At 43.0% G+C, this 24,435-nt stretch overlaps 1 protein-coding gene across 1 annotated transcript in view; it reads right to left on the bottom strand.

The window, feature by feature from the left end:
* The window catches only part of COL22A1 (collagen type XXII alpha 1 chain), a 241,976-nt gene that overhangs the window by 29,514 nt on the left and 188,027 nt on the right, over window positions 1–24,435 (bottom strand). Inside the window, exons 46-50 of the mRNA XM_062189414.1 lie at window positions 24,220–24,273; window positions 22,640–22,693; window positions 17,150–17,203; window positions 3,387–3,440; window positions 978–1,031 (exon numbers count right to left, since the gene is read on the bottom strand). Of these exons, the coding sequence (XP_062045398.1) occupies window positions 978–1,031; window positions 3,387–3,440; window positions 17,150–17,203; window positions 22,640–22,693; window positions 24,220–24,273 (270 nt within the window). The remainder of the gene's footprint in view (window positions 1–977; window positions 1,032–3,386; window positions 3,441–17,149; window positions 17,204–22,639; window positions 22,694–24,219; window positions 24,274–24,435) is intronic.

Below are 24,435 nucleotides of genomic sequence, written 5' to 3'. Positions count from 1 at the left end.
TTAAAAGATGACAATAAAGCAAAAACACAATAAAGTACAAAGTTGCTCTCCCATTCCTATGGCCAGTCTGCTGCTAAGCTTCCTCCTGTGGAGGGAAACCACTTTGACACAAACACTGGAACAAAGCATACATCTGCCTGTTTGCATGCAACACGGTGGAGCCCATACATGCTGCTCAGCACCTCTGTGTCTTAATGTGTCCTGGAGTGGCCGCATATCCATCACCAGGGAATGCTCTCGGCCTTCCTCACAGCTACCTCCTATTCGCAGGATGGACATTGGGAGAATCCAACTGTCTAAACCAGTGACACTACCCTCACGGTCCGGCAGGTGTGGTGGCCGTCAGGGAATTTGTGGAAGACAAAAGTGCTACTGCGAATTGCAGAACCATCCTCACCATGCAGCCATGATCCCAGGCAAGGGGGCCTGGCCAAGGTCAGGGAGAGCAGCTGTGAGGCTATAGCCACCCCACCACCACCCTGCCACACACTTCCGACAGCTGCTGCCCACACAGCAGCATCCTCACAAGCCTCCAGTCCCTGGGCAGCTGACACAGAAGGAGAGAGACAACTCCATGCCAGAGTTAAAAGAACAAAAGGGCAAACTCGGCACCCATTTCCAATGGGCCTCAGATGTCTACCCCGGGCCAGGCTCGCCTGCCCTGGCATCCCTCCCTCCCTGACAGGATTGAGGCTGCAGGAGGACAGGTGGAGACATGGCCAGGAGCCTTGGGCACAGGTTCCCACCCTGTCACCTCCCCAGCTCGTGGCTTTGGGCTCACCACTTCCTTCTGCAGTAAGATGGGGATAGTACATGTATTTATGCGGCAGTGTTGCTGGGAGAAGTGAGTGGAGTCGGAGTAACGCACGGGAAGTAGCTGTCCTCACACCCGGTTCACGGAAGCTCCTCTGCCCAGAGTCTTCATCACTGAGCTCTTTGGATTTGGCATGCAAGCTAGGAAGTTCAGAGACCCTTACCGGCTCTCCAGGAGGACCTGGTTTTCCATCTCTGCCTTCTTTGCCTTCTTCTCCCTGCGAGCAAGCAAGCGAGTGAGAGAGAAAACATGAATACGATAATTTCAGCTAGGTGTACAACACTGCTAGCAGCTAAGGGGCTTCGCAACAGACACAGCCACGTGGACTTCCTGGGATTTTTCCTCACCTCCAGGATTCCAACTATAACTTTCTGTCCATGGTCCATGGTCCCTGGAACATGGTGGGATCAGTGCATCTCATGCTTGTGTTATTATTGTCATGACTCAGCTTTAAAAACATCCCTTGGGATAGCTGGGCCTCCTGGTGATGTGCAGGGAAGGGCACACGGGTGCTGATGAAGGTGAGGGAACGGACAACACGCAGGGAAGCCCTGAGCACAGCACACAGACACACAAGGAATCAGCCAGGGCTGTGTCTGGGCCGTATGGAACTTCTTCCCGTGAGGTTAAGCTATGATTCCTGCCCCCCCAGCCCTTACTGGCCAACCTGCTGCCTAGGAAGATAAACCCTAGTGTTTATCTAAGACCATATAAACCTAATGTTTATCTAAGAGCTAATATCTCCCCAGGGGTTTGAAGGTGGAGAAGACAGTTCTACATGGTGGTTCTCACACTGATGAGTTAGGTTCTAGTCCTGGGCCACCTGGAACTGGGACCTGGGATAAGAAAGCAGTGAGAGAGGCAGAGAGGAAGCCAGGTCCTACAGAGCCAGGTTGGATCCTGTTTGGACCTGGGGGACATGATTCAAACTCCCAGCTCATTGGTGCCTCCACTCCTAGAGAGATGATGAAGCTGCCCAGCGGAGTCACCAGGTGGCTCAGTGCCTAGGTTTCATTTGCATTGTGTTAAAATCAGTATTGCCTGCAAGAGCCGAGGGGGCTGTAGCCATCCCTGCTGCAACAGTCACTAATGAAATCCTGCAGCTTTCTCCACCAGAGCCCTTAACCTCGGTGCCTCAGCTGAAGGGGACATCATGGTGGGCAGGAATCTAATCTGATTGACCTTCTAGGCCACTGCCCCAGTGCTCAGTGTGCACCTGTGACTCGTGATGGGCATCGCTCCCAGCATCACAGTATAAACACCAAATAAACCAACAGGTCTGCTGGGTCGTCAAGGCCTGGCTGTACTGATCTTCCCTTCAATGAAAAGCTGAACTCTAGGGTGGGTGTTTGACACAGAGGTTAAGACAGCACTTGGGACACCTGCATCCCATATTCAAATGCCTGGGTTCAAATCCAGACTCGCTTCCAATTCATTTCCTGCTACTGCACAGGTCACAGCTTAAATTGGGTTCCTATCACCTCCATGGGAGACCTGGATTGAGTTCCAGACTCCTTGGCCTATCTCCAGCTGTTGCAGGCATTTGGGGAATGAAGCAATGGATGGAAGACTTGTCTGTATGCCTCTGCTTCTCTCTGTGTCTGCCTTCTAAATAAAATGAATATATATATGAAAAAACAAAAATAATTTCTCTTCATGCATGAGAGCTACAGCGAGGAAGGTCAAGAGAGCTATGCAGAAAGAACAAACTAGCAACAGAATGAACCCAGGGAGAGGTGAGACCTGCAAACTGGAGCTGGCAGCTGGGGGCACCTGGGGGAATGCTGTGTAGACACTCTTTCTCCTGTGAGCAGAAAGAACTCTGTGCAGATGCTGGGGAGGACTGTGTGTGACCTGCGGGATGTGCTGAGAAATACATGTGGCTTTCCAATCCCCTGGCAGCCTGCATATCACTGAGATCCTTTAACTTCCCAATGCTTCATTTCTCCACCTCCAGTGAATAAGGACACTGGCATTCACCCCTGAGAGGGTAGATTGAATGCTGTGACACAGGCACACGGGGTCTTCCCTGAACCCCTGGTGCACAGCCCTCAGCAAACCGAGATTTATTAGTTTATGTCACAGGAGCTGGTGTTGGCGCTGGTAGTTTTGCAGTATGTAGGACGAAAGTTAGCCATCACTCCACTCTGACAAGCAAACCCAACTTTGGGAGGCTCATTCTAAAGAAATCAGCAAATCCCCATGGTTTGCACAGTTTCTATTTAAAACAAGATTTATGAGTGGAGAAGAATGATCCTATATATTATGCATTTATTGTATACACGAGTGGAATTTTATGAACAATAGTGTGTAAAGAGTTAATTGTGGCCAACAACTGTGGATGTGCGTGTGAACAGATGAGAAAGAGAAACAACAAATAAAAATGCAATATGCACAGGAAAGAAAAATGAGATTAAGACTGGCTCCATCCAAAATGTAGTTGGCTTTTGCTGCCAAGCAGGTTAAAGTGCATTTTCCTGCTAATTTTCTGCAATGCCTTCAATCCCACTAATGGCCATCCCTTTATCTGTAAAAGCAAACTGCATTAAAAATAAACAAAACTGCTACTCACTGGGAGTCCAGGGATTCCGGGTGGGCCTTCGGGGCCAGGAGGTCCTTCTTTCCCCTACAAGAGGCAAGGCATGAAAGAACTGTGAAACCCATGCATGGCTTCCCTGGAAACAGAAGCCCTCGCACAGAACTACTCGTGCAGGTTGGGAGGGAGAGGCCAGGGCACTCCTGCGTCAGGCCGTGCCTCCCCATATGGCTGTGATGCTAACCTGCTGGTGTGCACATAAGTCGAGACTCACTCTGACCACATCACTTAGATTGGGGGGGGGGGGAATGGCGATTCAGTGATGATTGGGAAGAGGCTGTTGGGCCTCTTCTGATCCCACAGGACTGGGGTTGGATCCAACTCTGCATCTGTCCCCAGACTAGCTGTGACTTGGGCTCCCCACCCACAGCACCTTGAGTGTTGAGTTTACAGAACCCAGCACAGCAAAGGGCTGGCCCGGGGCATGTACAACCTGTGGTCTTGTTTTACTTAGAGTTTACTCAACTTTTCATTATCAATGTCCCCAGCAAGCATCTCTTACCCCAATGAAATGGATGTGACATTTTGAAAGACTATTTGACCAAATTCATTAACACTTCACTTCCCATTGCAGTTGTCAAAGATGTGTATAACTGTCAACCAGAGCTTTTAAATCGGCACGAGCATTTTTAAGTCACCCCAGATCCCTAACACAAGTACTTAGAATTCTGACAACTTCACCACCCCCTACCAGTGTTGCCTCTGGGATAAGATACTTACGTCAAGTTTTACATTTCATTTGAATCCACATGCAACACAGAGTGAGGTTTTCTTAAGATATGGCTTTATCATCTTAATGTCAAGGGGCCAACATTGTGACCTAGAGGATTAAGCCATTGTCTGAAATGCTGGCATTTCATGTGGGTGCCAGTTCATGTCCCAGCTGCTCCACTTCAGATCCAGCTCCCTGCTAATATGCCTGGGAAAGCAGTTGCCATACACCTACATGGGAGACCCATATGGTTCCAGACTCCTGGCTTTGTCCTGGCCCAACCCTGGCCATTGCAGCTAAATGGAGAGTGAACCAGCAGATGGAAGATCTCTCTCTCCATCTCTTTGTAACTCTTTCAAATAAATAAGCACATCTTTTTAAGGGTTAAAACCAAAACGCAGCTAATATTTCAAATTTATACAGATTTTATGTTAAATATATGTAGCCCAATGAGGTTATCCAATGCATCCTGTTTTTATTAAGCACTATTTAAACACATAAACTCAACAACTGAGTTCTATTTCCCTACCTGAAGAATGGGAGACATAAATGATGGATGATTAAGATATTTGGTTTTAAAAATGTTATTATATAGGGTCTTTGGAAATGAAGAATGGACAATGTATTAGATTAACTATTGTTTGTGAAAAGCTTTTCTCAAAGGATTTTTATACAATAGTCATGTTGAGAAGTTACTCTTAATTTTTTAGAAAAATAGAAAATTATTTTTTTTAAACTTTTATTTAATGAATATAAATTTCCAGTGTACAGCTTATGGATTACAATGGCTTCCCCCCCCCCCATAACTTCCCTCCCACCCGCAACCCTCCCCTCTCCCGCTCCCTCTCCCCTTCCATTTGCATCAAGATTCATTTTCAATTCTCTTTATATACAGAAGATCAATTGAGTATAAAGATTTCAACAGTTTGCACCCACATAGAAACACAAAGTGAAACATACTGTTTGAGTACTAGTTACAGCATTAAATCACAATGTACAGCACATTAAGGACAGAGATCCCACCTGAGGAGCAAGTGCACAGTGGCTCCTGTTGTTGACCCAACAAATTGACACTCTAGTTTATGGCGCCAGTAACCATCCTAGGCTGTCGTCATGAGTTGCCAAGGCTATGGAAGCCTTCCAAGTTTGCCGACTCTGATCATATTTAGACAAGGGCATAAAAGACAGAGTGAGGATAGTAACCAATGATCCTAAGAGTGGCATTTACCAGGTTTGAACAATTATACAGCATTAAGTGGGGAAGAGGACCATCAGTACACACATGTTGGGAGTAGAGCCATTGGTGGTAGAGTAGAGGTTATGATTACAAAGGAATGAGGCCCAAGTGCACTAGACAGGGCCTAGAACAAAGGACAGAGTCATTATTAGAGGAGCTAAGAAAGGTGCTGTCTAAGCTACAATTAAGTTTTCTGATTGAGAGGCAAATAGAACCTGACAGAAGGGGCTTGATAATAATCTGGTGGGCTTTAGGCCTTGTAAGTTAAGAGGCCCAGACCTATCTATCTCTTCACATGGGGTATATCCTAAGGGAGGTGTGAACCTCCTAGGGGAAGGCACTCTGTTGACTTTCATTACTTGGCTGGCCTGGGAGGAGAGCTGGCCAGGTAAAGGCAGGGGGCATCTCTAACAAGAAATTTACAGTTCTGCCTGTAATGTTGCTGACCCTACTTGACCATCCCCTCAGCTGCAGTGGTCACTTTGGAAGTTGGGCTGAGTGAAGGGCTTTTCAGCTTAGAGCCAATAAGATCTGTGGCTCTGACCTGGGCATCCTTCGACTCCAGGGCAGGTCCATTTCCAGTGATCCAACTCTTGGCAGAGCTGCCAGGGCTCTTCACAAGCTGACTTCTGCTGAAGCCCAGGCTTACCACATTGAAAGCCACTGCAGTGGACTGGCCTGTTGGGTCTCCTTGAGGGCAGATCACTGTACAGATCAGCCATTAATAGGCCTGCCACCCATTGCTTCTGATGCCTAGCTTTCTTTTCCTCCTGGTTTGTGTTAAAGCAGACCAGAGGATGCAAGTCAAGGGAGTGCCCGTGTCCCATCTCTAATCTTCGGTGGCCTGAACTACAAGTCTATAGTCACAGGCACGTTCTGTAGTAGTTTTTCTAAGGTAGACAATGCCCATGAGGAAAATTATATTCTCACTTTAAAACTTTCTTTCCCTTTGGTCTGAAAGGGAGGTTTTTTCTACTTACTGTATACTTCGCTGATGGTGAAGTGAATCTAGCTATGAGATTATTATTTGAGTTCTTATTTTGGCTATGCTATTGCAGAAAAATGTTAGCCATCTCTTTTATAAGGTCTAAAGATTAAATTGTGCATCCTACAGATTCCTTCATAATAGAATTAGTTTCCTACCTTGAAGAGAATAGAGAAATGAAAGAACAAGTTGGGCTTAGAATAGAGAAATGAGGGAGCAAGTCCTAGATCGCTTGCTGACAATAGCAATATCACATGAATACTTAGCAAACCGTTTCAACCATTAGATAACAACTTAAGAAAACATTTACCAGAAGGTCCAATGCCTTCTATAAATTTTAAGAATCATGTATTTGAAAACACCTCTTAAATATCTAACATGGTGTAGTTTGTTTAGCCAGTAAACTTAAGCACAACCATCTAAAATGTTTTGTTTCTTTCTACCAACAAGTCTAAAACATATGATACACAGATTCAGGTCCCACAAATTAAAATGTATCTTTGATTGATTTTAGCAGCTTAAATTTATGGACAATCTTATCTATAAGCCATTTAAAATAAAACTCTTAATAAAATTTCCCCATGTGGACATACAATATGTACACACATATAATATAGCATAATAGACCAATATAGCAATTTTAATAATAGCTTTTAAAATCTTTAACTCTTTTTGTAGATTGCCAATTGATTTGAATTGCTTTTTCTTTTTAGTAACCTCAGTTAACCATACTTTCTCTCAGTTGGTACTGTTAATACATTATTGGCTTCATCTGTTTACAGAGCCATCCCAAAGTACTGAATACAATAAAAGTGGCTGGAAAAAGTCCATAGGAACCTATAGGAGGACAGCTAAACACAGAACCAACAATGCTTTAGTTTTATGAGCAGCAGATCATATATAACTGTGGATGACAAAAGACTTAAAGTCGCCATGTTTAAAATTATAAACTCATCAACCAACAAGAGGCACTTGCTTACTTCACAGTATTTTTGAAAGCACCTGTAGGATTTTACAAGTATTTAACCCTTTAGGCCTCTGGGGCTTTCTCATTAAGATAACTATCATGTCTAGTAACACAAGATCATTAGACTTTTTAATTCTCAAACATTTGTATTAATAGCATTTTCCATTATAAAACTTAAAGTCTGGTACCACATCACATCTTGACAGTACTTCTAATATAATCCAAATAGACTGATTAGTCGGTGTCTCTATAAGATGAGAGACATAGGTCCTTCGATTTTTTCAGTTGGGCCCAAACTGGAAAAACCAAAGTCCAGGATTTACTGGAAATTTTAGAGTCCAGATTGTTTGAAACTTTGATTTTTTGAATGCCTGTCAAGAATGCCAAGAAGGCTCAAAATCCAAAATATCTGGTTGAAATAAGATTCCTTAAAATCATGGCATAACATAGACCAAATTTGATCATTGTTACAAGGTGATTATTCAAATTTTTGAAAAAAGCACATATTTAAATAACCCATAGCTCTTAATAAAAATTCAGCTGTTTTTGAACAATTAGAATTTAACAGACATCAAGAGAACATAATAGATTACTTTAACACATTGCTTTAACAGAGCATCAGAGTTTAATTCTATGTCAAAGAGAAATTGAGCTTCCTGTGATCTTTTGCTGTGAGGTTTCCTTCCTTTACCTTCTTTCATATTGGTGACCATGTTTCTGTGTTTCTGTGTGTAAGACATCTTTAAGCATCTTTTGCAGGGCAGGATGAGTGGCAACAAATTCTTTCAGTTTCTGTTTGCTATGAAAAGTCTTAATTTCACCTTCATTCACAAATGAGAGCTTTGCAGGATATAGTATTCTGGGCTGGCAGTTTTTCTCTCTTAGTACCTGGGCTATGTCTCGCCATTCCCTTCTAGCTTGTAGGGTTTCTGATGAGAAGTCTGCTGTGAGTCTAATTGGAGATCCTCTAAGAGTGATCTGACGTTTCTCTCTTGCACCTTTTAGGATCTTTTCTTTATGTTTCACTGTGGTGAGTTTGATTACAACATGTCGTGGTGAGGATCTCTTTTGGTCATGTTTATTAGGGGTTCTATAAGCTTCCTGTACTAAGATGCCTCTGTCCTTCTCCAAACCTGGGAAATTTTCTGCTAGTATCTCACTGAAAATGCCTTCTAATCCTTTCTCCCTCTCCATGCCTTCAGGAACTCCTAGAACCCGAATGTTGGGTTTTTTAATAGTATCCTGTAGATTCCCGACAATATTTTTTAGATTTCTAATTTCTTCTTCTTTTCTTTGGTTTGCCTGTTTCCTTTCCTGTTCTCTGTCTTCTAAGTCTGATATTCTCTCTTCTGCTTCGCCCATTCTGTTTTTAAGGCTCTCTAATGTGTTTGTCATTTGCTCTATTGAACTCTTCATTTCATTATGATTTCTAGTCACTATCAGAGTTTCTTGTTCCACTAGTTGTTTCATTTCATTTTGATTCCTCCTTAATATTTCACTTTCATGAGAGAGATTTTCTATCTTGTCCATGAAGGATTTCTGTAGTTCAAGAATTTGGTTTTGAGAACTTCTTAATGTTCTTATCAATTTTTTGAGATCCGCTTCTCGCATTTCTTCGATCTCATCATCTTCATAATCTTGAATTGGGGTGTCTTTTTCATTTGGGGGCGTCATAGTTTCTTCCTTGTTCTTGTTAGCTTGGTTTTTGCGTTTGTTGTTTGGCATGTTGGAGATATTTGGTTTCTTCACTGTGGTGTTTTTTCTTGTTACACTATGGCTCTATATTAAGTGGACTGTCTGCTTTCAGTGGAGCCTTAGAGGCTTGAGATGAGTGTGGACTGAGAGCTGTGTTTGGTTCCTCAGGGTTGAGGGTATGTCAAGGATGACACTCCCAGGTTAGGTGTGGTAAATCTCTCTTTCTTTTTTTGATTTAAAAGGGAAGTAATTCCGCACAGCTGAACGTAATTGGAGGTAGTTAGCAGGCAAATGATATACCCACAGGAGCCAGAGATCGGAAGCTCTTTCCCAAGGACCACACAGGGAATCTCTGCTGCCCTCAGTGTGGGCTCCAATTCTCCTGCAGTCTCCCACTGGGTTGCCAAGTTAGATGCTAATCTCCTGTTATTTCACCCCTCCCCCCAGAGTCAGGTTTTTCTGCTAGGCTCAGGGCTGGTGCAGACCTGAGGTCGCCCTGCTTATGACGTATGTCCAAAATGGCGCCTGCTCTGTCTTGCTCGCCTTTGAGAGGTGAGTGGAGAGAGAGAAACTTGTGTCCGTATCAGTCACTTTTTTTATTTTTTTCCTCTCTCTCTTCTAGTTAGCCTGGTGAACTTTTCCCCACGGAGTTTCAAGCCTCATTCCCTCTAGCCTCCTCTTTCCGCTTGCCCGCTGGTGTCTCGGGCTATGGAGGTTCGGCTCACCTCGCGTTCCAGCGCTGGTGCGTTGAGTCTGCCGCTGGTGTCCCGAACTTGGGCTCCCACGCTCTCCACGCAGGTCCACTGTGAATCACTAGTTCCGGAAGAGTTTCCTCTGCTGTTTCTTCCCCTACTCTTCCTTGACCCTGCAGTATCTCCACTTATATTAAACTTTCTCTCCCCCCGGACTAAGTGTGCTTCCTGCCTATTCCGCCATCTTGCCGCCTCTCCAGAAAAATAGAAAATTATGTATACACAGTTGCATTGACAGAAATTTAATGTCATGTGATATGGCCTGGACTTAGCAATGCCACTAGAGTGGAGTGACCAATATAAAATAATCACAATCAAGCAGTGTCCACTCCTTTTTCACATCAGAAGCATACAAACATATAAGCAAATAAAGTGGATATTATTTGTCAGCCCAGGACAAGCGTTTACTTTCCACTAGCAATTTTTAAAAATACTAATAATGGAGTTCCTGCATGCTTATCATTCCAAAGACCCTAGTTGAGAATGCTAGTGGTCTTGGACAGGGGGCAGCAAACTCCAGCTCTTTGCCTGTTTTTGTAAATAGTTTTATCAGTACACTCACAGCCATTAGTTTACATAATGCCTCATGCTTTTCTTACTTTATCGCAGTATAGCTGAGTAGTTATAACAGGTCATGGGGCTCACAGAAGCTAAAATATTTACTATTTGGTTTGCCAGTACTAGACTTTAGACCCTTCGTGACTCTCAGGAGAAAGGCACAAATAACAAGAATGTCACAGATCAAGGTGAAGATTCCATCTAGTGACTACCACAACAACCAGACTTCTGTATTTAGAAAGCAGTTTCTGACCAGCTCCATGGCTCAATAGGCTAATCCTCTGCCTGCGGTGCTGGCACACCAGATTCTAGTCCTGGCTGGGGCACTAGATTCTGTCCCAGTTGCCCCTCTTCCAGGCCAGCTCTCTGCTGTGGCCCAGGAGTGCAGTGGAGAATGGCCCAAGTGCTTGGGCCCTGTACCCCATGGGAGACCAGGAGAAGAACCTGGCACCTGGCTCCTGGCTTCGGATCAGCGTGGTGCGCCGGCCGCAGCGCACCAGCTGTGGCGGCCATTGGAGGGTGAACCAACGGCAAAGGAAGACCTTTCTGTCTCTCTCTGTCCACTCTGCCTGTCAAAAAAAAAAAAAAAAAAAGGCAGTTCCTGTGGCAGAGAACCTGGTAGACATCATCGATGCAATCCCCATCAAAATACCAATGTATTCTTTACAGAAATAGAACAGTTGTAAAATCCATATGGAATCACAAAAGACTCAGAATAGCCAGAGTGATTTTGAGCAAAACAAAAATAAGTAAAGCTTAGGGGTGGGCACTTGACCCAGTGATTAAGACACCTATATCCACCCACCACTCCAGAGTGCCTGGGCCCCTTACCTACCTTTGGTATGGAAACTAGCTTTGTAGTATGCTGTACCATCAGGTGTTCCAATGCATCCCATTAAACTAATTAATTTGAGAGAGTGTTCCCATTACTTGCTTATTCCCCAAATGCCTTCAATGGCTGGAACTAGGCTGAGGACAAAGCTGAGACATGAGAATTCATTCCAGGTCTCCCAGAGGGGTGGCAGGGACCCAACTCTTGGATCCATCACTGTTGCCCTCCAGGGTCTGCGTTAGCAGATAGCTATGGTCAGGACCAAAGGCTATTTTGAGTCTTCAATGGTTCCATATGGATTTTAGAATTGCTTTTCTATTTCGGTAAAGAATGCACTGGTATTTTGATAGGGATTGGGTTGATAATGTTTGTCTCTAGAATAATTGAAACAGCATGGTACTGGCATAAAAAACAATACATAGATCAATGGAACAGAACAGAGAACTCATGTATATTCAGCCAACAGATTTTTGATGAGGTTGCCAGGAATGTATATTGGAGACAGGGCAGCCTTTTCAATAAATGGTGCTGGCAAAATAGGATATATGAAAATAGATCCCTACCTTTCACCATATGTAGAAGTCAACTCAAGTTGTCAATTAAATTCAAGTCAAAACCCCAATTAGGTGCCATCCCAGCCAAGTTAATGGTTATTATCAAAAAAGACAAAGTAACAAATGCTGGTAATGATTTGGAGAAGGACGAACACTTACACACCATTGATGGAAATGTAAATTAGTATGGCCACTGTGGAAAGCAGTAAAGAGATTACTTTAAAAACTAGAAATACAACAACTACATGATGTAGCAATCACACTATTAGGTATACATCCAAAAGAAATTAAATCATATCAAAGAGATGCTTGCGCCACCATGTTTACTGCAACACTATTAAAAACAACCAAAATACAGAATCAACCAAGGTATCCATCACTGGATGAACGGATTAGAAAATGTGGTAAGTATACACAATGGAATACTATTCAACCACAAACCAGAATGAAATCCTGTCATTTGCAGCAAAATGGATGGAACTGGACGACCTTATATTAAATGAAACTAGCCAGACACTGAAAAATACCACATGCGGTCTTACTTCTATGTAGAAGCTAAAATAAGTTCAACTTGAACATAGAATAGTAATTATCAGAGACTAGGAGAGGGGTTACAGTTGGGTCATGGGGACCAGATTAGAGTTGGATAGAAGGAGTGAGTTCCTAGGTCATACAGCACAGTTGGGTGACTATAGCTCACAATAACCTGTTTTGCTTTTTCTGAGCACATAGAAGGGAAGAGCTCTAGGACTCTAGTGATAAAGTAATGACAAAGTGAGGAAAATGTTAATCATCCTGATCTTATCAGTACACATTGTACTGAAATATACTTTGTGCCCCATAAATTGGTATAATTACTGTTAATATATTTTTAATGCTAAAAAGTATGTTAAATATTTTAATAAGCAAAGACAAAAGATAAATGTATGAAACCTTATGTTGTATACCATAAATACATTTAATAAAATTAGAAATCCTACCCTTGATGAAGAAAGAATTAGAAAAAAAACCCTCACAACCTAGGATTCTAAGTTCATCTTCACAGGTGTTACATTCTCCAGCTACTTTTAAAAAACCACAACCAATAGATGGGAGGAGGTTTTCTGGTATAATAAAATCAGGAGTCTCCAGGAGACTCAAAATCAAAACACAGGCCATCATGCTATGTAAAAATAATTGATAAATAGTGGAGTGAGCATATGGAGGCCTGAATCCCATATCGGAGGGCCTAGAATAGAGTCCTGCATCCACTTGCAATTGAGCTTTCTACTAGTGCACCCCCCCTGGGCAGGTAGTGGATGACGGTTCCAACACGTTGGCCCCTGGCACCGATACATGGGAAAGAGACACAGTTCCTGGTTTCTGTCTGGCCAAGCCTTGGCTGTTGTGTGCACTTAGGGAGAGAACCAACAGATCTCTCACTTGTTTCTTCTCAGTCTCTCACTCTGCATTTCAAATAACTTTTTAAAAAAATGTTGACAGATAGTTTACTTCAAATACAGTAGAAATGGAAAATTTTAGGTCTGTATGTATCACTTTTATTATTATTTCCTGTTTAAATATTTTTTTTTTGTTTTTTCATCTGCCAAGACTCATTCTTTGGGTGAAGAAAACTGCACTCTATCCTGATTTGAGGGTCAGGCCACAGTATCAGGACCACGGACAGTGTCAAAGCAGCCATAACTTGCTGAGGGTCCCAGGACAGAATCAAGGTCTTGTTCAACATAACTCAGTTACTAGGAAGGTAATGATTTCACATCTGGGCTTCGCATCCAAGTTTTCTTGGGCAAACAGTCCATTATGTTTATGTTTAGTGGGGAAATCCTTTACTCTGAGACTCAATAAAAAGCTGCCTGAGCTATATTCTATTTTATTCATCTTGGGACTTCTAGGTAAGCTGCTTTAAGAAATTGGAGCAGATGATGATCCTTCAGAGAGACGTGGGCTGTCATCATTCAATACCCACAGCCCCTCCTTGACCATCCTACTCAGTGGTGCAAGGTGAAGTAGCAGAAAGAACACTAACCTGGCACTTTTCAAATGGATATTTGTATCCTGTAGACTTGGGACTTAAAGTAATCCAACTAGACTTTGTCCTCCATGTCTGAGGAGGAGGAAATTATTAAATTGCCTTTTTTACAAGAGTCCAGATATCAGGTCAAGTATCTGGACCACTTTTCCAGCCAGCCTTGTAATAGGATGCTGCTATGTATAGGATCATATCCTCTGCAAACAGGGATAATTTGACATCCTCCATTCCCATTTGTATCCCTTTGATTTTTTTTATTGTCTAACAGCTCTAGCTAAAACTTCCAGAACTATATTGAATAATAATGAGAGTAAACATCCATGTCTGGTTCAAGATCTTAGTGGAAATGTTTCCAGATTTTTCTCATTCAATATGATGCTGGCTGTGGGTCTGTCATATATTGCCTTGGTTGTGTTGAGGTATGTTTGTTCATTCTATACTCAATTTGCTTAAGGTCTTTATCATGAAAAACTCATGTTTTATCAAATTCTTTCTCTGCCTCTATTGAGATAATCATATGGTTTTTATTCTTCAATTTTTAATGTGATGTTTCACATTTATTAATTTGCATATGTTGAACCATCCCTGCATACCAGGGATAAATCCCACTTGGTCTGTTTTGATATAGTGTTAGATTTGGTTAGCTGGTATTTTGTTGAATATTTTTTACTGGAACTCATAAGAGTTTGGCAAAGCAGGAGGATATAAATTCTTTATATCAAAAATCAACAGTATTTGTATACAAAGACAATGCCATGGCTGAGAAAAAAACTTATAAGATTAGACTCATTCACAATAGTTACAAAAAAAATTAAACAATTTGGGATAAATTTTACCAAGGATTTCTATAATGTAAATTATAAAACATTAATTAAATTAATAGAAGACACAAAAATTAGAAAAGTCTTCTATGTCCATGGATTGGAATAATATGAAAATGTCCATACTACACAAAGCCATTTACTGATTCAATGTGATCCCATCAAAATATCAAAGATGTTTTTCTCAGCTCTGAAAAAAATAGTTAAAGCAATCCTAAACAATAAAATTAAAGCTATAGAGGAATCACAATACCAGATGTCAAGATCTATTATAGAGCAGCCTGACACTTCGCAAAAATAGACATGGAGACAACTAGAACAGAATGGAAACTCCAGAAATAAATCTAGAGAGTTATAACCTATTAATCCATGACAAATTAGCTAAAATCACTCCCTGGAGAATGGACAGTCTCTTCAACAAATGGTGTTGGGAAAACCAGATCTCTGCTTGCAGAATTATGAAATGAGATCTCTACCTTACACCCTATACAAAAATCAACTCACAATGGGTCAGGGGTCTAAACCTAAGACCTGAAAGCCTTAAATTGCTAGAGGAAAACAGGGGAAACACTGCAAGGCATTGGCATAGACAAAGATTGTTGGATAAGACTCCAGAAGCACAAGCAATAAAGGCAAAAATATATAAATGATACATCAAGCTAAGAAGCCTTTGTGCAATAAAGAAAGCACTCAACAAAGTAAATAGGCAACTGACAGAATGGGAGACAATATTTTCAAATTCTGCATCTGATAAAAGTTTATTATCCAGAATATATAAGGAGAGCTTAAGAAAATCAACAAAACAAACAATCTAGTTAAAAAATGGGCTAAGAATATTAAGACATTTTTTAAAAGGATGAAATTCAAATGGCCAACAGACACATGGCAAAACGCTCAGAATCACTCATCCTTAGGAAAATGAAAATCACAATGAGGTTTTACCTCACCCCAGTCAGAATGGCTATCAGCCAAAAATCCAAAAATAAATAATAGTGGGGATGTGGAGGAAAAGGTACCCAAATCCACCGATGCTAGGAAGGTTAACTGGTGCAGCCATTATGGAAGACAGTATGGCAATCCCTCAGAAATCTGAAAATAGATCTGCCGTATGACCCAGCCCTTCCACTCCTAGGAATTCATCCAAAGGAAGTGAAATCGGCATATGAAGGAGTTATCTGTACCCTCTTGTTTATAGCAGCTAAACTTGTAACAGCTAAGATTGAATCAACCCAGATGTCCACCAGCTGATGACTAGATAAAGGAATTGTGGTATATATATGTGATGGGATACCACTCATCCATTAAATAAGACAAAATCCTTTTGCAACAAAATGGATGCATTTGGAGACCATTATTCTTAGAGAAATAAGACAATCGCAAAAAGATGGATATAATACACTTCCCTCGATTTGCAGTAACTAATATACTGAGTCCAAAAAAATTGTGATGTATAGGAGTGAAATTGACACTTTATGATTTGAGTCGTGCTTGTAGCCCTTGTCTACACTCTTGAGGAACAGCGTTTTTGCTACCTCCTACTTGTTTATTTAGTGGATGGTGAAGCTTGTGACTATAAAATAGATGGAAAGTATGTCATTTTAAAAATTAAAAATAAAAAAGAGGGAAGGTGGGAGCAAGGGAGGGAAGGAAGGAAGGTTGTGGAGTATCATGCTCTTAACACTGTATATAAGAAATACGAGAAATTTGTTCTCATATAACTTTTTTAAAACTTAAGAAATAGGATGTTGTAATTCCTATAGGCTGGGGTTGTGCCCTACTCTGACGCTTCCTGTCACCCTAAATTGTCACTTCCACAATATCTACATTCCTTATTTTAAGTGAGGACAATGATTCAGGACCTAACTCACAGGGCTAAAGCAAAGGGGGGGATAAGGTGAGGTAAGGGATATTAATGCACTGCGTATTCCTTTAAATTTCATGCAGCTATGGCCTAATAGCACAATACTCGCCAAACTGCATATCACCTTTTGCTTTATGGCATTGAAATGAAGAATTCATTTAATGCATGAAGCTGCCAAAAACCAATTCTGGTTTTGTAGAGAAAAAGCCTTGCTTCAAATGTCAACTCTACCAGTTGTGATTTGGGGACCCTTACCGGGGACTTCTCTCTCCTTAATTACATGCTCATCTTCTGAACTGTGGGGTGATGGTGCTACTGTTACCTGATATTTCCCTGGTGCATACCATAGATTCAGGGAAGGTTAGCTTCTGGTCTATCCAACCCCCTTTTCCTTGTTCACAGGAGCAACCAGACTGACAAAGAGAAGGGATATGGGGCCTATAGGTATGGACTGTTTGCACTGGTGGTTTGCATGCACCATGATTTGCATGGTGGTTGAGAACTGAATTCTGGAACCACAGATTGTTCGATCATTTCATCCAAACCTTTATTTCAGTGGCAAAGTCACCGTGGCTCCAACAGAAATTGATGTCTCCTGCAGTATTACTGCAAGACTTGTAGAGAATGTGTGAGCCACAGGAGGTAGAGAGATTCAGAGTTGGTTTAGCAAACACTTTGGGTATTGGAGAGGTCTAGAGACAGACTGAAGGCAGATCCAGCACTCCAAAGGACTTACTGGTGGCCCTTGGATTCCTGGTGGTCCAGCAGCTCCTGCAATTCCATCAGCTCCCTGAAAAAGACAAGACAGAAAACTAGTTTCTTGTGAACATGGACAGAGGGCATCAGGGCCCTCCCCTTGTCTATGGAGCAAGGTACGGATCTTAGACTCTGACCCTGCCAGCTTCCCAACCCATAAGTGTTTCAAAGGTGCCCCTTTCTTCCTCATCTGGCTGAGCTACTCTCTGATAATACAAAGATACTAGAACAGTGACCACACTTCTGGAAGGACCTATGCATTAGCCAGTCAGAGATCCCTAAGACCACTTAATAGGAAATGGTCTCACTTTATAACGCCCATTTTCAGCTAATATCAAAGAACATGTAAGAACATACGGCATTAAATGAACAACTGTATTTATCCTCCAGGGAGATGAAACCGCCAGTTGTTTGAGTTAACTCAGGGAGGAGGAGACACATAGGTGGATAAATGGAGGGATCTTTCCTACTGGAAAGCAAGCCAAGTGAGGCCTGGGCTCCTGTACATGCTGTTTGCACTGCCTGCATTCAAGCCCCGGTACATCCACAGGGCTCACAGCCTCCCACCCCAAGCTCTGATTCTTGGTGAGGCATTGTCTGCCCACCAGACGCCAGACTGCAAGCCCATGGTCCTCACTTCCCTGGCACTCCTGAGCTTTTACTGCCCGTGCCAGCATTTGACCTCCTGGTGCTGATGGACTTAGCTTCTGTTTATTTCTGTCTTCCTCCTCCCACGCATATCCTGCCTCTTGAAGTCAACAGTTTTCCTTTTCCCTTCTGTCCTGGGGACTAAAACAGTGGCTAGAATATAGTGGACACTCAATGTTTTGTGAGGATCTGGCATTGTGGTGTAGCTGGTAAAGCCACTGCCTGCAATGCTGGCATCCCATATGGGCACTGGTTCAAGTCCCAGCTATACCACTTCTGATACAGCTCCTTCCTAATGTGCCTGAGATGGGAGTGGAGGATGGCCCAAGTTCTTGGGTCCTTGCACCTGCATGGGAGACACAGAGGAAGTTCCTAGTTCCTGGCTTCAGTTTGGCCCATCCCAGGCCACTGTGGCCATTTGGGGAGTGAGCCAGCATATGGAATATTTTTTTCTCTCTTTCCCCCCTCTCTGTAACTCTTCCTTTCAAATAAATAATAAATAATTAAAGTATTTCTTGAATAAGTGTATGAATTAGGAGTCATGCTGCCTGGATGAAGAAGGCAATCGATCATTAGACCAACACACATGTATGCCTTTAGCTTTCGTCACACGGGATCTCTAAAGTTTGATTTCCTTAACAGCAACAGGGCTGCAGACAATCGTGCCACAAGGAGATGAAGAGCAATGAGTTACAAGGGGCTCAGCACAGAACAGAGGGCATGGTTAGGAGTGTAACCTCTTAGGATCAGAGCACCTGGACCCACACCTGTTTCCCCCTAGCTGGCTGTAACCCAGGCAACTTCCTTTCCCCATCATCTCAGCTTCTTTGGAAAAAGGAGAGAGGGAGAACACCAATTTCTCATGGGGTAAGAGAACTGAATAAATGAATATATATATAAAGAAGTAGCCAGCACCAGACACAGACTAAAGGCCTTCTTAAAGGGCTCCCCATCGTTATGAGTGTCTGTCACACACCCCAACACCAGAGGGGCCGCAGATGTTCACTAAGTATGGAGGCAGAAACCAGCAAGTGCTCACAGTTCTCCCACATGTCCAACAGCCTCCACCTGTTTCACAAACATTTCCTGAGTGCCTGTGTGGTACCAAGTGCCAGCCAAGGTGTAGGGTCATAGAAGTGACTACAGCTTGGACCTCAAACAGGATGTAGCTGTAGAACACATGTCTTCTTTGGTATTGATGGCAAGTTGCTGGCATGATATGTAGTCTGGTTTGCCTCCATCTCTTCTGTGTAAGAACACAGTCAATGTCCATGAAAGACAGGTGGGAAGATAGATAGCCCTTACATAGGCTAAGGTTCCTGCTTTAATTATACATCTAGTCCACAGCTAAGGAAACAATAGGGTTTCTACTTCCTTCTTGATGTTTCTACTTGACTTTGGCAAAAGCTTCAGACATCCTAGACTTATGATTTTCCAGTGTGGAACTGAATACCCTACTACATATTGGAAACAGGGTAAGGGCTGTATTTGGAAGCAGGGTTCCGAGCGAGCACTAAAAATAAACAAAGTAGTAGCCAGCCTGTGTGGGTACCTTGGACAGAGCCTGGTAAATAATAAGCACTCAAAACAAAAACACAAGCCAAAAAATGTGATCGGGAGGATGAGTTTTCTGTTCTGGGTTTCTTCTATTGCATACCTGGTGAACCTGAAGGGGCGCTCACCCCACTTCCCTTCCCAAAGGCAAGTAACAGTCCATGGCATGACACAAAATAGAAGCTTAATAAACATCTGAGCAAACTGAAAGCACATATCAGCAGACAAAGCTGGCTTCTGGTTATCTTCATTTCTGAGCCTCATATTCACCACCTAGCAGAAGGACAATAAACCAGGGCTCATCTCCTATAGTTGTCTTGGAATCTTAAGTTTCTGCAATTTCTAATGAGAAGAGATCAGGGTTTCATTTGCAGGGAAGACTTTGGGACTACGATGGTGAAGTGGAGACAGGGTTTTAACCCAATACACATTTTCTGAGTTCCTCAGCTGTTAGATTGCACAGGAAAGCTAAAGTTACTGTGACATGAAATTATCTGCAAATGAGCTACTTTGTTACAAACTTAGTTCTTCTCAAATATCCTTTGCTTGCTGTAAATGCTTGTCTCCACTACACATTGTACTGCCACTTTTATCAGTGTTTCTTGTGACAGACTGTTGGGGACCACAACATACACAAATACAATGCAAAGCAGTTAACTAAGTGAAACTGTCAGTCTTGAAGGACTGCAGAGATTCATGAAGGGACCAGCATTGTGAGCAGCAGGTTAAGCTGCCACCTCTGATGCCAGCGTTGCACAGCAGAGGGCCAGTTCAAGCCCTGATTGTTCCTGCTAATGTGCCTGGGAAAGCAGGGGAAGATCGCCCACACAACTGGGCCCCTGCCGCCCATGCAGGAGACCCAGACGGAGTTCTTGGTTCCTGGCCCCAGCCTGGTTCAGGCCTGGCTGTTGTGCCCATTTGGGGTGTAAACCAGCAGACAGAAGGTCACACTGTTTCCCTTCCCCCTTCTTTATTTCTTCCTCCCTTATCACTCTGCCTTTCAAATTTAAAAAATCCTTTTAAAAAATAATTCTATGAGGAGATGTACAATTTGGGACACATTCAATCAGACTTGCCCCAAATGGTGGAGTTAGAAATGTGCCATGGGATTCCAATACAATCCCATCAAGGTGGCATGTACCAATGCCATCTCACTAGTCCAAGTGATCAATTTCAGTTCACAATTGATCACATTGATAGGTCTAAGAGTCAAAGGGATCAAATAAACAAGACTAGTATCTGCTAATACTAACTAATAGAATCAAAAAGGGAGAGAACGATCCAACGTGGGAAGCAGGATACACAGCAGACTCATAGAATGGCAGATGTCCTAAACAGCACTCTGGCCTCAGAATCAGCCCTTAAGGCATTAGGATCTGGCTGAAGAGCCCATGAGAGTATTTAGGCATGGAAAGCCAAGACACTCTGGGGAAAAAAAAAAACTAAATGAAAGATCTCAGCACGCGAGATCCCAGTGGAAAGAACAGGTCATCAAAGAAGGAGGTACCTTTCTCTGAAGGGAGGAGAGAACTTCCACTTTGACTATGACCTTGTCTAAATAAGATCAAAGTTGGGGAACTCAAAAGGCTTCCATAGCCTTGGCAACTCATGACTAGAACCTAGGGAGATTACTGACGCCATAAACAAGAGTGTCAAATTGTTAAGTCAACAACAGGAGTCACTGTGTACTTAACTCCTCATGTGGGATCTGTCCTTAATGTGTTGTCCAATGTGAAGTAATGCTATAACTAGTACTGAAACAGTATTTTACACTTTGTTCTGTGTGTGTACAAATTGTTGAAATCTTTACTTAATATATACTGAATTGATCTTCTGTATATAAAGATAATTGAAAATGAATCGATGTGAATGGAATGGGAGGGGGAGTGGGAGATGGGAGGGTTACTGGTGGGGGGGAAGTTATGGGGGGGAAAAAGCCATTGTAATCCATAAACTGTACTTTGTAAATTTATATTTACTAAATAAATAAAAGTTTAAAAATATAATTCTATGAAATGTGGCAAATTGGTCCATCCCCTAAAATATCCTTCACCAGTGTGCACCATGCAGCATCGTACCTGTGAGGAACCATGGCTGAGAAATTAAAAAGGAGGTTGGCATCAAAGGCACCTTGATGAAGGGAAAGCGAGCTGGATCAGAAAGATGGGAGGAAGGCTCCCTGGACAGCAGAGAGAGCTGTTAGTGCCACTAGAGGTGATTTCTGCCTTTACGAGTTTGCTGTAAAAGTCACCCATGAAGTGAAAGATGCTCTCATGGGATTTAACTGAAGAAATGCATTTAACACAACTTGATTTGTTTGAATAATTACCCCACAGTCACAATTAGAAGTCAGTGGTAAGCTTTTTTAAAAGGAACATAAGCAAGCTTGATTTTGTACACCTTGACTTCATGATCCTAACGGAACTTGTGTTGCGCTCTGAGATGACCTGTTGGTCTCTACTGGAACAAGGATCCTTTTGAGAGGTCTGTAAGTCATCGCCAGTGACCCTCTGCGAAGTCTGTAGAACCCACGTGAAATTCCAGCAGACTGGCCCTGAGCTTGGCCAACACTGAGCCCTAGCATCTGTGGCCAAGGCCACCCTCCATGGGTCTTTAGGCTGCAAGGGCAGTGGACTACATGCAGAAGAGCAACATGACTAAGCTAGGCAGCCTGGGCTGAAGGGGAAGGAAATGACAGTAAGGCATCAGTGTCAAGCCCACAGCCAGAACAGGGGGACTGCACACTTACAAGGCCCAACAAATGGGATGGCATGGATGGTATACGTTGAGGTTTTCACAAGTGCCCCAGAATAATGATTGAGCTGCTAATAGCAACAATTTGTAGTCATAATTTGTAGTCATTATCATTGCGGTGTTAATTGAAGTCAATCCAGGAAAAGCTGGCTTCTACAGGCACTGGGCTGACCCTAAGGACCTCTCACCATAGGACAGGCTCCCATGAAAATGGGAGTGCTGCTTCTACATTCTTTACTTGAGAGCCTAACTTTGAAATGCTGCTGTCATTTCTCCTTTGATGATCCTCAGACCCAACGTCACCCTGATTAATTACACAGTCCATGCAGGCTGCCCGATCCCCTCTCTGCTCTCCCTGGGTGCCTCAGGGACTTGTACTTTCACTATATCCTTGGGTACTTCTTGGGTTTCAGCTCATCACTTAAGACAAGAGAGAGGTCCAGTGGGATACCATCTGCAGCAGGTGTAGACATGAACTCAAGTGCCAAGGAGGGGATTCATGTGTATTACTTACTGGTGGTCCTGGGTTCCCTGGGGGCCCCATGAAGCCTGGAACTCCAGGATGACCCTAGAAAAACACAAGAGGCAGTTGTTAAAACACTTTTATGAGTCATATTAATCTTTTGCAAATACCAAATTTCAGGCAATGACTCAAAATCCACCTTTTAAACCCAACAACAAGTCTGACAACAAAAGAACCTCATTTTCATGGATCACTCATGCTTCCCTAGGTGGAGAGAGCAGCTGACAACATTTGCAATAACAAATATGCCCTGACAGAGGATTTTCACCAAAATAACATGGCGGGAGGGGGTAGTGGGGAGGTGGTGAGGACATGGACAGGAGAGAGGTCATTGAGAGCTCCAAGCTCCTGGAGCTGGGCACTGGGCACATGGGGTTGATCTTACTACACTCTCCACTTTGAAGGTATGTTTTAGGTGCTCTGTAATAAAAAAAATTAGAATCAAATGCACACACATTTATTGATGCATACATACACACACATATATATAATATAGTGGGAATTGTTAGGTTAACTGAATTATGACATCCCTACTACAACAATATTACTATTTCAAGAGATTCGTTCTTGACATGGAGCAGAGTATACTGTGTATCAGAAAAAGAACCAAACAAGTAATAGTACAAAGTGTGCAGTCTTGTACAAGGCTGTTCTAAAACCAAGGAAACCACCAAAACAAATTATGTCCCTGCCCTCCACCTCCAGGCCCTGCCTCAGGAAAACACCAGCCACAACACTCACTGCAGAGTGCCTTGCCATTGGCGAGTTATCCTTAGGAGGATAACCTGGACACATTTCATTCTCCACATGCCCCAGAATGCTGAGTGTCTCGTGCAGACCCTGGGTGCGGCTCTTCTCTCACTGCCTGTGGAGTAGCTGTTGGGTCGTGTGCCTCCCTCCCTGCCTGAACTGCCAGCCCTGTGACATCAGAGACTGGCCCATTGCACCTTCTGTATCTCAGAGCCTTGGGCAGTTCCTGGCAAGCAGCATGGCAGAGATGCAGAGAATGGTGGGAAATAGAGTGGGAGGGCAGGTGAGAGAAGGAAAAGTGAGAAAACAATGACAGTAGCAAAGCAGACGCACAGCTGCCAAGCTCACTGGCTGAAAGGCTGCTGGAAGGGGCTGTGCAGGATGGGTCGGCAGCACTGCGCAGAAGATGTGGGAAGGCAGTGCCCTGAGTCCCTCCGGGTGCCACCCTCCAATGCATTAGGAGAGTGGGTCCATGGGCAGTGACCAGAGCACGGGCATCTGTGAAACATTGCAACTGGCACCGTGAGAGTCATACAGCAAGTGCTCGGGAGGTGGAAGCGGACATCTGGTAATAAATGATAGCATTTTAGTGAACTAGACACGGCCCAGATGACAAAGGATAACTTAAAAAGAGGAAGAGAGAGACGGCACTGAACCACCAACGTCAAGATGGGAACCATAAAAATATGATTACAAAATTCCTACTGCAGGAAATGAAGAGACGAGGAATGGCAGCAGGAGTAGCAGAATGGAAGCTACCGAGGAGAAAACCAATCCTTCTTCAGGGTGATGGATTCATTATAAAGGAAATTGTTTTTTACCTGATCACCTTTCTGTCCAACCTCACCATCAGTACCACGTTCTCCTGGACTTCCCTTGGGAAAAAGAAAAGTCATCAGAAACTTATTGCAGCTATATTTCATACACAAGAAAAGAACTCGTCCATCCATCCATCCATTCTCCAACACTCACTTAAAAAGTTCCTGATGTGTGTCAGGCATGGTGGCAGCAGTTGGAAACCACAAGGCCTAGATCTA

Source organism: Lepus europaeus, chromosome 4, assembly GCF_033115175.1.
Source record: "Lepus europaeus isolate LE1 chromosome 4, mLepTim1.pri, whole genome shotgun sequence".
In the NCBI taxonomy this organism is placed as follows: domain Eukaryota; kingdom Metazoa; phylum Chordata; class Mammalia; order Lagomorpha; family Leporidae; genus Lepus; species Lepus europaeus.
Note: the sequence above shows the minus strand (reverse complement) of the source record. Positions and strands in the feature narration are given on the sequence as shown.